At 43.7% G+C, this 14,014-nt stretch overlaps 1 protein-coding gene and 1 long non-coding RNA gene across 2 annotated transcripts; both read left to right on the forward strand.

Annotated features, from left to right (window-relative positions):
* The first annotated feature begins 2,802 nt into the window (after positions 1–2,802).
* On the forward strand, positions 2,803–6,280 carry LOC137934378 (scarecrow-like protein 6). The gene is made up of 2 exons (XM_068778665.1): positions 2,803–5,672; positions 5,747–6,280. Exon 1 carries the CDS (start codon positions 3,319–3,321, stop codon positions 5,644–5,646), a length of 2,328 nt encoding a protein of 775 aa, XP_068634766.1. The 5' UTR covers positions 2,803–3,318; the 3' UTR covers positions 5,647–5,672; positions 5,747–6,280.
* Positions 6,281–11,058: 4,778 nt separating this feature from the next.
* Positions 11,059–13,654, forward strand: LOC137967128 (uncharacterized). The gene is made up of 3 exons (XR_011116494.1): positions 11,059–11,299; positions 11,388–11,444; positions 13,595–13,654. It is a non-coding gene; the product is annotated as an uncharacterized lncRNA (long non-coding RNA).
* The last annotated feature ends 360 nt before the right edge of the window (positions 13,655–14,014 follow it).

Here is a 14,014-nt window from a genome sequence, read left to right on the forward strand (position 1 = left end):
TCCCTACCATCCTTCCCATCTCTATTAAAATCAATGCTTAAAATAGCACAGCCATCCTAATCAATGGATTAAAAATGGTAACACTTGAATACGCATGACCCAATTCATTATAATAACAAAAATAATTTCACATAAAGTCCACTTTAGGGTCCACACGCCTACCACCTGCTCATGTGTCACATGTGCCACAACAATCTACTCATGGCCAACCTTATGCAGCCTTCTCCTCTTTTCTTCCATTACCCTTTTTCTCTAAGTCACCCCTCCCTACACTTTGAACAAAAGTGAGACCCATTTCACCATGTTCCATGTGGATTTTCCATTTTTTGTCCTAAATTCTATGGAAACTTACATGGGGCTTTCTCACGTGCCCTTAAAAAGGGTACCCACCCTTTGTCTTGATTTTGCCCTAAGACAAGGAAGAAAAAAGACCCATTTTTTTTTATTTTATTAAGGTGGATTGTAGGGGTGGTAGCCTTGAAACTTGAAAGTAGGGAAAAGAACATGTTAATGTCACTATCCTTCTCTTTTAGGCATTAAAACAAATTAATAGAAAGAAAAAAATAATAAAAATTAGGAGACAAGGAGGGGGTCACTTTCCATTTCATGGATTAGGAACTTAGAGAGAGAAAAAAGAGAGAGAAAGGTGGGGGGTGGGGGGGTTGTTGCTAGCCTTCACATGGGGCCAAGGATAAACTAAGCCGCCCGCCCTACAAGTCCAAATCATGGTTTTCCTAAACAATTCACATCTGAGCTAAGTATGTCCCCTCTTCATTTCTCCCTAATCATTTTCTTAATTAAATCCCAATTTGTGTCAAATTGAAACTACCCCTTTATTGAAGAAATATTCACCAACGCACCACCACCTTCATGATTGAAAATGAGTCTGCACCCTGCACATTGTCCGGCCTTTCAATGTAACTGTGGGGTCCACCTGTGATGTGTCTAGTTTTGTGACCACGGTGCACCCATCAAATATTTCGTTACACTACCCAAGCTAGTGTTCTAGAAGAAAGAAAAAATCTGGGCCCACATCTGATTAAGCCTAACAAACGAGATTAACAGATAATCATTGACCGGTGGGCCCGTTTCGGCTTTTCCTTCCACTTTGCTCGAGCAAGGGGCATTTCGTCATTTAACAGCGTTCATTTTTATTTATTTATTTTGTTTTTTTCTCTTCTGATCAAATTCAGTGCATGTCGACGTGTCCCTTGCCTGCCTTCGCTTTAGCCCCGAAGCTTAATTAAATAACGTAATAACTGCCAACTGTTGCGGTTTTCTATTAAGAGACAGAGCTGGCTCTCGTTTAATTTATGGATTAGCTTAATCCTTCTCTTTTTCCTTGAGAAACTCGCGGAGAAATTTGTGAGACGAGATGGTCAATTTATCGGGAAATTTTGAAAACAAAGTCGGTGTCCTAAAGTGAGCCTTAGGGGGCTCCTTGGGTGAGCCAAAAGTGACAAGCAAACATGGGTTAGTTCCATTTGGGTAGACTATCTTAAAAAAATAAAAATAAATTATTTATAAATTAATTATATGGTTAATAAATAACACTTAATACACCCACCCTTAATAATTGTGGTACATATTCAAACCTTGCATGAGAATATTTTGGCCAAAAGCTATAGGTCATAATTTAGCCTAAGTGTTGATTTGTTGTGATACTATACTTGGATTTGCACCGCACCCTAATCGAACTTATGAGTGAGGGGTAAGTGATGGAGACCTCCCTCCATCTTGTCTCCTTTGGGGATTGGGGGGAGGCCCCTCCCCCCCTTCCTCTTCAAGATTGGATAGAAATAACGTTTTAATCTTTATGTGTATAACACCTAAGGAACATATTAGATAGTTACATGCGACACACCGATAAGTTAGATTGATGTTTTTGAGAAAGAAAATCCCTTGATAGGAATTTAATTAAATTTAAATAAATTTAAATAATATAAATTAGAGATAAAATTATTATTTTAATTTAATTTGATTTTTTTTTAAGATGAGCTCATAATACGTCATCTTTTGATTATCTATATATGTCAAAATAAAACTAATCCTTAATTTGTCCGATATAGTCTACTTGAGTGGATGGTTTAGTCATATAAAAGACACACCAGGGCTTATTAACAATTAAGTCGATACAAACTTCCAAGTGTCGTAGGACCCACGGTGGCAGTTACACATACAATGGTCCCACGAGCTACATACCTCCGTGCGACTCCGCTCACCCGTCCAGACGCTGGTCCAGAGCAGGATGAAATCCGGTGGTAGAAGACGAAAAAGACCGCTACCGCGAAGGTGGTCCGGCCGTACATTGGCCACAGCTTTGTGAGCCGCTTTTCCGGTCAATTGGAGAACCGAACCCCCGCCGCGACTGATCCAGAAGGCTCGAACTCTGGACCCGACCTCGAGCAGTCTTTAGACAAGTAAAAGTTTAAAACCGAACCAACAGAACCAATTTATCGTATCGAGAGAGATTGAAAGTGGGTCTCGACACTGCGCAGAGAGTGGCTTCAGATTACTTTTTCTCTCGAGATCTCATCTCAGACTCTTTCCATTTCAAAAGCCGGCACGGGTGACGGTAATACCCCCATGATCTGGGTTTGAAAAGGAAAGGAAATAAGGGTGTTTTTGTCATAAAAGAAGATGACGACGATATTTTGCGCGAAGCACCTTTTCTCTTTTACGGCGTTAATTATGTGCACCGCGGGTTTCGGGTTCTGAGTCCAGTGAGATTAAAAAAAAAAAAGGAGCTCTGTAGGGGTGACAGGAACCCAGCAGAGATAAATACGTCTAATTTGAAAAAACATGGTGGATTGTAGAGAGAGAAATAAAGAGGAAGGCGAGCGGGAGGAGAGAGAAAGAGGCGGAGAGAGAGGGGAGAGGCACTTTATTACCTTTTTTATGTTGCACGCATCCATGGCAGAATAGAGAGAAGGGTACAGGGTACTACTACTACGACGCCAGAGGGAAGAAAAGAGACACAAGGTAACACAAGGAAAGAAACAAAGAGAGGGGGAAGGAGATGGTAATGGAGCTGAAGCGGAAGGGGAGATAGAGGGGGGGATGGAAAAGAAGGAGCTACTGCTGTAGTGGGTTCTTTGACGGGCATGCGGGTGACGGGAGTACTACCGGTATTGTCTGAAATCCAAAAGAAGAGGAGCTAAAGTTTCTGTTTTTTTCGTTAGATTGGGGGGAAAGAGTAAAGTTTTACTGGATTGGAGTGTTTTTTTTTTTTCTCTGTTTCTTTCTCTCACGATTAAGATCTTGCGAGGGTGGGTTCGTGAGTTTCTGGTTTGGATTGTCCTGGCTTTGATGTTTTAGATGAGGGCGGTGCCCTTTAGTTTGCCGGGGAAGGGGGTTTTGGACGTGACAGAGATTTCAGCTGCGGTGTCGACGGCTAAGTGGAAAAAGGAAGGACTCGAGCCCACCTCTGTTCTGGATACGCGAAGGAGTCCGAGCCCGCCAACGTCCACCTCAACGCTGTCCTCCTCTTTGGGCGGCTCCACCGATACTGCCGGCGTGGCGGCGGTTTCCGACAACCCCCCGCACAAATGGCCGCCGTCTCAGCATCAAGAGGATGTGTCCGGTGCCGGCAACACCACCGATTCCGGCAGCCGCAAGGAAGAATGGGCGTCCGATCTCCAGCCGATTCCTTCGTCCTTGGAGATCGGTGGTGAAAAATGCAGCACGCTTGGGATGGATGATTGGGAGAATATGTTGGCCGCATCGACGTCCTCCCCTGGGCACGACCCCAATTTTTTCAGGTGGTTTATAGGTGATATTGAAGACCCCTCTACCGGCCTGAAGAATCTTCTGCAGACCGGCGGAGGTCTGGCCGAGTTCGAGTCCGGTGGGCAACCGGCTCCTGCGTTCGGGCTTATCGATCCTGGCTTCGGATACGAAACCGGTGCCGCCATTAATCCTACTCTTAATGTGAATGCCAGTTTTCATCCTGCAAGTTCGGCGGCGGATTTTGTACCTCTGATTGGGAACGGTGGTAAACTGGTTTCTGCTCCCACGTCTGCTGCTTGTGCTTTACCCAATTACAAGGTTCCTTTTGTGGGAGGAAACAATAATAGTAACAATCACACGAGCCCCATGTTTTCGTCTCCGGCTAATAATCTGCCGATCAACCTCCCTGTTCCACTGTCTCTTCCGCCGGGATTGTTCTATCAGCAACAACATCATCATCATCAGCAGCAGCAGCTGGAACCGGTGGAAGAAAAACCTCAGCTTTTCAATCCCCACCACCTCATCAACCAGCAACAGGTCCACCCTCCTCAAAATCCGTCCTTCTTGCTGCCGTTGCAGTACGGGCAGCAGGAGCAGCATCTCATCTTCCCGCCGCAGCCGAAACGCCACCACACTGGCATCCTGGAACCCAACATCCAGATCCCCAAAACCCCGTTTGCAGATTCTGGTCAAGATATTTTCCTCCGGAGGCATCAGCCGCCGCAACAGACGCAACAACAGCAGCAGCAGCAGCAGCAGAGCTTTCCTCATCTGCTAGTTCCTCATCACCTCCAGCAGAGGCCCTCGAAACCCAAGGTGGGAGACGAGGCCGCTGTGGCTCAGCAGCAGCAGCAGCAGGCAATAGTGGACCAGCTCCTCAAGGCAGCCGAGCTGGTCGAGACAGGGAATTCGGTACACGCGCAAGGGATATTGGCGCGGCTCAATCACCAGCTTTCCTCCCCCGTCGGAAAGCCCCTGTTCAGGGCGGCTTTCTACTTCAAGGAGGCCCTGCGACTGCTCCTCGACCCCACGACCACCCCGACCCCCTCCCCCTTGGACGTGGTGTTCAAGATTAGTGCATACAAGGTCTTCTCCGAGATTTCTCCTTTCCTCCAATTCGCCAATTTCACCTCCAACCAGGCTCTCCTCGAAGCCCTCGAGGGCTACAGCCAAATCCATGTCGTGGATTTTGATATCGGCCTTGGCGGACAATGGGCTTCCTTTATGCAGGAAATTGCTCTCAAGCGCAACGGGGTGCCTTCCCTCAAAATCACTGCCTTCGCTTCTCCTTCCTCCCACGACCCGCTCGAGCTTGGCCTTACCCGGGAGAACCTCACCCACTTCGCCGCCGACCTCAACATTTCTTTCGAATTCAATGTCATCAACCTCGACTCCTTCGACCCCTCCTCCGCCCTGCTCAACCTTTCCGACAACGAGGCCGTCGCCGTGAACTTTCCAGTGGGCCCCACCAGCCCTTCCGTTCCCTCCCTCTTACGTTTGGTGAAACAGCTCAATCCAAAGATCGTGGTGTCTGTAGACCGTGGGTCCGACCGAAGTGACGTCCCTTTCTCCCTTCACTTCCTCAGCGCTCTCAAGTCCTATTCAATCTTATTGGATTCACTAGATGCAGTTAATGTGAATTCAGAAGCTGTGCAGAAGATTGAGCGATATCTGCTGAAACCCAGAATTGAAACCGCTGTCGCTGCCAGGCACCGTGCCGGAGAGAAAAATTTGCCTTGGAGGAACCTGTTCGCTTCTGCTGGGTTTTCTCCCGTACCCTTCAGCAATTTCACAGAAACACAAGCTGAGTGTGTGGTAAAGAGGGTGAGGGGATTTCAAGTAGAGAAGCACCAGGCCTCACTCTGCCTCTTTTGGCAGAGGGGGGAGCTTGTATCAGTGTCCGCATGGAGGTGCTGAGGAGCAGCAGCAGCATTTTACCACAGGCATGTTGCTATGTACTTCTCTTTGAGAAATATCAATCTTGAAGGTGCACCATTAACTTAATTGCACTTTGTAGGTTTTTAACATAATAATTCAAACTGTGGATGTGGATGTTCTCCAGTGGTGGCACTCCTTTTGATCCTTTTTCCCATTTCATGTCTGTGGGTGGCTCTCTGCTCCTGTTACCTGATTGCTTATGAGTAGAAAAAAACTCTGAGAAACTGGAAGGTTCAGTACAGTTCTCTCTTCCTTATTTTGAACCTTTGGATATTACTAGTATTAAGGTGTTCTAGTGTTTATGCCAAAATCATGGCAATTACTTCTTCTGGGTTAGCTGGTGATGGGGTTGTACACTTGACAACGAGAAGAAATTGAAGAAACATTTATAGCCCCAAAAATTTGCTCCTGTGTTGTTTCAGTTTAGCTGCATAGTTTGCTTAACATATATGTGATTTACTACCTCTTTTTTGCTTGGTTTATTTGTTCTTGTTCTTTCTTGTTCTTTTCTGTTGCATCATTTGCCAATAATTGTATTTCAGAGCTGTGTTATCTTATGGATTTTGAATGATGATAAACAAGTTCAAATGAACTTCTGCCTTTACAATTTTCATTCTTTGTGTGGTCGAAGGTAACTACCATTTATCATCAGCCAGAGTGATATTGCGTCCAACTAACTTTTTCTGGCTTAATGAGAACAGTCTCTGTTTACTTCTTTCAAAGGAAAAAAAACAAGAAAGAAAGAAAGAAAGAAAGAAAGAAAGAAAGAAAGGTGGTATGGCTGATTTTCTGCTGAAATTGATGATAAATGGTAGGGAAGTTTCATGTTTCTTTGCCCTTCATTTCTTCAAACAGTTACATCAGAACCAAATTCATGTTACAGTCTTGTGGTGTTAGTCTCGCTCTTGCATTTGAAACTGGATATACTGGACACTGCATAATTCAATTCTCCTGTCTTTCAGTGGAAACTGATGATCATATCTTATCTGTCATGAACAAGATTTATTAGGTAAAGAAAATGAACGCCATGGATGCAAGTAGTGCAGAGAGGTGTTTTAAAAAACTTTTTAAATGCACCCAGGCATCTTTCTGCCATTGCCTGTCCTGGATTTTCTGAACATGGTAATGTTGTCTTTGCTGTTACTGTTTCATTGGGAAGCTGGTACCCACCTGTAACCTCAAACCTTTGATGCATGTAATTTAAGTAGAAGACAACAATAATCCTCTGATTAAGCTCCTTGTTCCTAGCGTGCCACCTTTGTCCATGGTTTGCTCGTCTTCTGGGAGTGTAGTCTTATTTTTTTGCAGACAATGATCCCAACTATACACTGGCACGGATAGATTGTCTGATTATCCTTTCGTTTTTTGGCAGATGGTATCTTTCCAAAAAAACAAAAAAAAAATCCTCCATATGAGTTTAGTTTAACCATGTCGAGAGATCCCAAGACGCGTTTCCTGTAAGCTTTCAGACCCAGATCTTTTAAGCTGTGTTTAGTACCCGGAATTGAATCCAATTTTCTGTACTAAAGTCTCTGCTGTCATCAAAATTTTGGGTTGAGAAATGGCTGGCAAAGTGGGTAATGATGTAAAGTAGTGATTCATCTTCTCCACTTTTCTTTTCCCTCTTCCCTGAACTCGTCCAAAGTATCTGAATCTTTCTCCTTTGAGACGCGTTCAAGTATCTGAATCTTTTAAAACCCATTGGCGTGTCCAAGAGAGCAGAGGGGTCCCCCCTCTCTTCTCCCCATTTTGAAAACAAAAAGAAAGCGCCTGGATATACACACATCACATGGTCACATGTTGAAGACGCATTTCTCATTCTCTCTCCGGATTATTATTTGTTTCCTTGTTGGATCTTGACATCATTTTCTCTAAAGCCGCCTTTTTTCTATTGATCTGCCCCTTAGCTTTGAACCAATAGGAAACAGATGAAAAGAAATGCGAGCGCCCATGTTACAGGTGGAATGGAAGTCCCTGTTTACAAACAAAAATAGCGTTTGTTTAGTGGAGAAAACAGAAGTTGCTGGCCATCAGGAGCGAACCAGACAAAAACTGTTCCAAGAAATTGTTAATTTCAGTTAAAAAACTTCATTAATGGGTTGATTTTCCGAACCCGCTTTGGTATTATACGGCCACCATTAATGTAAATAAATAGTTATGATGATTTTTAAAACGATGGCGTCGATGGATGGAAGAAGGTCGACGGTGGTGGTCGTTGCTCGTCACGTCTGTCGTTGCTTTCCGGTCACATCGTCAAGTTGAGCTTAGTGACTTTCGAGTCGTGGAGGCTTTTAATTGCCTCCGACTCCAGGATTTTCTCACTTTCGTTCTCAGGGCCAGTGCATGGTGATTAGTCGATCTCAGCCGTCAATTTTTTTTTTTTTTTGACAAGATGTGACCTGTGCTTGACCAGAGAATCCAATGCCATTCAGAGGAACGGGTCGGATAAGGCTGGTTTCTTTTTTTTTTTTTTCTTTTCTTTTTTTCCGCCGTCCGATTGAAGATAAGAGGGTTGATGAGAATTTAAAAGTGTGACGTCACATTGTGGGCCAGGTAAGAGCTCTCTGGACCCACTTTCCAAACTTTTTCATCTTTTGGCCCCCGGGACAGCGGCTAGCAAGCCCCGGTCTCGGATTTCTAGGGCACGGTGCCCTAGCTGGGTCGTACACTCGTACGTGTCTCTTCTCCACACATGCTGTCAACGAAATTACAACAGAACCCTCGCTTCATTAACTCGCCAGAGCCAAAAACGAAATTTTCGGAAAACTCAGCGTACGGACAATAAATGCCAAAAACAGAGAACTCACCGTAAGAGAAAATGGCCCCACTATCCGGGCCCACCACAGGAAGTCACCAGAATAAACTAACGTCCAAAATATGATCCGTAGACAGTGCCCGTACGCCGTCAGATCGATCCCGGCGATTATCGAAATTTAGATCGGCGGGTCCCACCCTTCGTGGTGGTGGAGGCGAAAGTGAAAACATACTAACACAGTGTGGCAGCTCGGCCGCCTGACCTTTCATTTTCGCCTAGCGACTGTATGCGTAATTCTCTTACTGGCTTGTTAATGTGTACTAAGAATAATGGACCCTTTTGGGTTCCTATTTTCTTTCGATTATTTCCCTCCACAGAGTTGGGTGTGATTTTCCATGGCGCTTTACGGTTGTCTTGAATCAGATGGTAGCCTGTGATTTCGTTTTCTGGTCCAGCTTAGCAGCTTGTGAAGTTGCTGTTGAGTGAGGTTTGCAGAAGAGGATGTGATTCGGTCCTGGACCTGATTTCTGGTACCTTTGTTTTTCCCTTATTTGATTTTAGTCTGAGTGTTCAAAATTTCAAACTGGGAGTTTGGTTTGTACTGGTAAAAGGTGTTAGTAAGAGTTCTGAAACAGTGAGAACTGAGAAAGCTCGCGGTAAGAGAAAGCTCTCGCTCTGCACATGCATCGGGCAGTTCTATTTTTACGACGGGAGAAAGAAGAAATGGGGGATGACGCAGGGAGGTTCGATTATCTACTTGTGCGACGAGATTAATTTATCACGTCTCACGCGCTTCTCAAGATACGTCTCCCGAATTACTGATGACCACGAATACATTATCTTTCTTCCATCCTTCTGTCTCGCTTCCTCCTACATCATGCGGTAGAAGAGATAGATTTATCTCATCATCCATCGAGCCTACGGTCAACGTGACCTAAAAGCACGAATGAAAAGCCATCCCATTTTATAGAGTAATTATTCTCCTAGTTTCTGTAGAAAGTTAAGTTACCATGAAATGGCAAAAAAACCAGAGGTGGCAACTCTTCTTCCAATATGTGCATGACTGCATGCACTAAAAGATGGCGAAAACAGGACTCCTGGAGGAGACATTTGGCCAACCTCGTATCGTATCCCACTACCTTCGTATCCTTGACGTAATCTTTGTCGTGATCTGTCATCTTCAGTGCTTGGATGATACAAGTCATGCAGCTAAAGAGACGACAAAACGGAGAAGATGGGATGGTGGTCGGGTGCTTTAATGTTGTAGACATTGGCCCGAAGAGAGGGAGGTGGTCTACTGGTGGTGCTGAGCCTGGTGGCAGGTGGTCTGCGATGAGACAATTGAAGCTGAGATTGAAGAGATTCAGAACTGCTTTGGTTGTCAATGAGAAGGCAGAGAAATGCCCCGAAAATTATGGAAAGATGCTGTGCATCATTTTACTATTTCGTGTTCCGTTAATCTCGTCGGACGAGTAGACGAATGGATCTCCAGTCAACCCACTTCGAATCGTGGGTCGCAGAAAGGGTGTAGGGGATTTGGTTACTTTGTCTTGATTTACGTGAATGGAGCGACAGCCTTGGATTTCAGCTTCTGCAACGTTCGTCAATGGATCAGTCTGTGCACTGTTTCATTTAGATGTGGTCCTCTAGCTTAAAAGGGGCCAATGCATGAATGCTGCTCTGAGAAGTGCTTCAAAGTTCTTTTTAACTTGACATAAGTTGCTCTCTTTTGAGTGCTTGAGAGAGAAGAAGATTACGAGCAGCAGCTGCTTGTTGTTTTGATTAAGAGACTTCAAAGGCTCAAACACCCTGGTTTTTTGTTTTTGTAGTTACTTGTTCTTGCTTCTTCTTTTTTTTTCGAATACAAAAACAACATTAATGGGGGATGATTGGAGAAAGGCAAAGAATAATGTGAGAAACAAAAGGAACTTCCTCATCAAACATGCCGCAAACATGGAGGATGAAGGGTCGCTCTCAAACTAAGAGAGAAGCTTAAGTACAGACATTCCTTCAAACCCATGAGAGCAAAAGGTGCTCTGCAATCCCACACTTGTCCCTCAAGCCTCTTCAGTGGCAAGTCCACCGTTTCAATTGTTATCACCAATTTGAAGTGGCGGCTCTACGATTTTCAGTGGTCCCTTCCAGCCGACAAAGCAATGGCTGCCTTCTGCCATATTTTTCCCTATCTTTCCCTCTTTTTTCTTTTGGCTGTCAGCCCCAGCCGAAGCAACCAGCCAACCCATAAGAAAAGCAGAAAAAAGAGAAAGTAAGTAATGAAGGGAAAACGAAGAGAAAAGATGGTTCCCCTTACCACACAGCCCAATTGATCTTCTCTACAAAGTTTTACCTCCATGTTTTCTCTCTCCTCTTTAGTCACCTCAATGGAGAAAAGAAGATTCCAAGGAGTCAGCGCAGCTGAGGATGACGCAATCTAATCCTTTGTTTCAGAATTGGCACTGTCACAGACAACCCGGACCCACCTTCATAGTGGGTCCCACTTGTTCTTGGGCCAACTGATTGATTGGTCCAGATTCTCTCTTGGGACACATGGCCGGTAGGTTGTACAAGGACCTGCATTGTATTCTAAATTGTATCTTCACTTTACACAAAGATTTCAGAGTGGGGGAAGGAAGAGAGAAAGAAGCAGCAGCAGCAGCAGCAGAGAACATAAAAGTCCCAAACACGCTTTTCAATTCCTCAAAATCAGCCAGCATCGAAAGCATAATGATAAACAACTTTTCATTAAGGAATGGGGATTCGATTCGACAACATCGATGCTTTCATGAGACACGGGCCGGCTTTTTCAACCCCACCTTAACGTGGCTCATAACCTACCACTATCCGAAGTCTGCTGTGAGCCAGAAGCTGCTATGTCAGGTTTATTACTTGTGGATCAATGAACTTGGATTGATTGCATCACTGCAAGTGGTTTGTTAATAATCTTGTTTTCTGTAAAAATATTCAGGTTACGCAGATTGGGGGAGATGGAGCTGCTGCGGAGCTGATCGGCCGTCCATAAGAGGTATGTAGATGAGATGTATGATAAAATGCCTGAGAGAGATATCAAGTGGGTTAGAAGAAACAGAAACAAGATCCAAGCCAAAAACTAAAGCCATATGGTGGGGATCTGGACGTTGGCTAAAGTGAAAAAGGGTGGTGGGGGGCAGAGGAGATGTGTGCGTGTGCAAGAAAGTTAAGGTTGTCATCACACGACTTTTTACTGCCTCTTTTGCAGATGCTTCACCACACACCCTATCATATCAGACGTGTATATGCTTAATTAAACTATGCATCTACATCTCTAGATATGGATAGATAGAGAAAGAGAGTGATTCATATACATTTTTTGGTGGGCGTAGAAAGAACGCGATTCTTCCTTCCCACACATTTTCTTTTATACCAAAACCCCAAAGTAAGCACTCATGGGTGTCAAAGAAAAGGCCATTTGGGCAGGACCCACACGCCGTTCTCTCTTCTCCCACAAGGCTCTTTCTCTCTTTAGTGGTCCTCTCTCACATCCCCCCCCATCTCGTTTTCCATCCCAGGGTGACCGCCGACTGGGTCATTGCCATGTAGAGTCTCCTTTTCAACTTTAGACTACTGCTCCTGAGTGGAATCCTGGGCTCCACTGCTTCTTGCATGACTGTTTGGGTACCTTCTCTCGCTCAATCTCTTTCTGTTTATCGTCTCTCACAATTTATTTCTTAATGGTCAACCCAACATTCATTTGTCTTATGTCTCTGTCAGGGTTTTTATTTTATGAACAAAAAGAAATTTGAAATTTGTTCTTTCTCTGAATTAACTTGGACGGTTTTGTTTCTTCTCATGTTCCCTTTGTTGGGTCAATGCCTTGTAATCTATATCTTCCCCAACCATCTCAAGTTTCCATGGTTCCATGTACCCAGAAACTATAATAATGTGTAGGGAAGAACCCATGAAGACAAAACCCACGTGGAGTTGTTAGAGGGGCTTTGCATCCTCTTCTGGTTGAGAAATTATTGCCTACACTTTTTTTCTTTTGTTTTATGCTGGTCCGGCCCTTTTCTATGGGCGGCTGGATTTGGTATATATGTGAGGCTTGTCAAGGACTCAACTCATGGTGTTGGAGTTGCTTTGAACAAGTGATTGGTTTTTTTTCCGGACGACTTTGGATTGTGGGTGGAGAGAGAAAGGGTGATAGGGTTCCAAACCGATTACGTTGACATGAACACTCATGACCCCTTTAAGAATCTCTCACTCGTTTCCTGAACGTAAAGAATTCTAGTAGTTTTTCATTTTTCAAATTTTCAATTCTCATTACTTCGTCCCCTTAACTACTATACACCGATTCTTGGTGTATAGACCATCTCTTTCAGTCATTTAGCTCCTCTGCTGATAAGGTTCCTCTTTAACTCTTCAATTTGTATTGGTGATCTGAGACTTCAGCATGAACGGCATTCATCGTCATCAACAGACCCTTCCCCCAACTTTGTCGGGGTTGAATACATGAATTCTCATCCTCCATTGTACTCTACCAGCAAAGATTACATTAAAAAATTTTATGATGGCCTATCTGTTTGGACTTCTGGATCAGTTAGCATGTGCACTATTTTGGATGGTAGAAATTAGTTAATATGCTCCTGTCTACTGTATAAATCTTTGACATAAAAAATATTAGCTGCTTCAACCAATGGCAGGTACTCATCGGAAGGGGGAGCATCAAAACATATCCCCACTTTCCACTTTCTCTAGATTTGATTTTTTTCAGGCATTATCACACTAGAAATAGAATCTCTGCAATCTTTCCACACTCGGCAAAGCTTATGTAAAGCTTACAAAAATTATGCTTCTCCCACTAGAACATACTGTCCAGAACTATCAAGGATCAATTGGCCGATAAAGCGGCCTAATGTTCTACTGAAATTACACACAATCACAGTTTCAGGTGGCAGCTGCTCTCAGAGAATATCTTAACCTCTGCACTCTGTTTTTCTCTTTTTCTTCCTTTTCCCTGTTTCTGCATGAGGCTTTGATGGTCTTGTCAACATTGGGATTTGGGGGTAATTACGTTATTTTTAGACCATTATGAAACAGATTCATTTTTTAAAAATATGTAGAGTTTACACATGTGAACTGTATGGCTAGTAATAAACTCCTCTAATGAAACTTTTCTCTTTTTTAATCAATTCATAGATGGGTGAATAAAGGGTTCAAATTCCGAATGGAGCCATGAAAAATTGGTATGAGATGGGGATGTCAGAGCTTGGTAGAAAAATGAAGAGGATGATGGAGTTCTGGTGTAGAAGAGTAGAATATAATTTTCTTAAACAATCATTGACAAGTTGTATAAGAATACTATTATCAGAGAAAAATATCAGGGCTTAATGGTGATAAAGTGTATTTGAAAAAGGAATTGCTCTGCAGTATATATTGTGAATATCGTATGTGTTACAAATTGATGGGGGGACCAAACAGAATTGGCCAGGACTCAAAGTTGTTTGGGTTTTGAGTCAAATAAGAGATTACACAGCATCATGCCAGGCCAGGGGGGGACTTTTTTAATGTTTTAAAGGCCTCAGATGTGGCAATCTCTAGAAGCCTCAGTTAACACAG

The sequence above is a fragment of the Aristolochia californica genome, unplaced genomic scaffold (assembly GCF_029961685.1).
Source record: "Aristolochia californica isolate CCGP_79_NKW_82.1479 unplaced genomic scaffold, dmAriCali1.0.hap1 SCAF_6, whole genome shotgun sequence".
In the NCBI taxonomy this organism is placed as follows: Eukaryota; Viridiplantae; Streptophyta; class Magnoliopsida; order Piperales; family Aristolochiaceae; genus Aristolochia; species Aristolochia californica.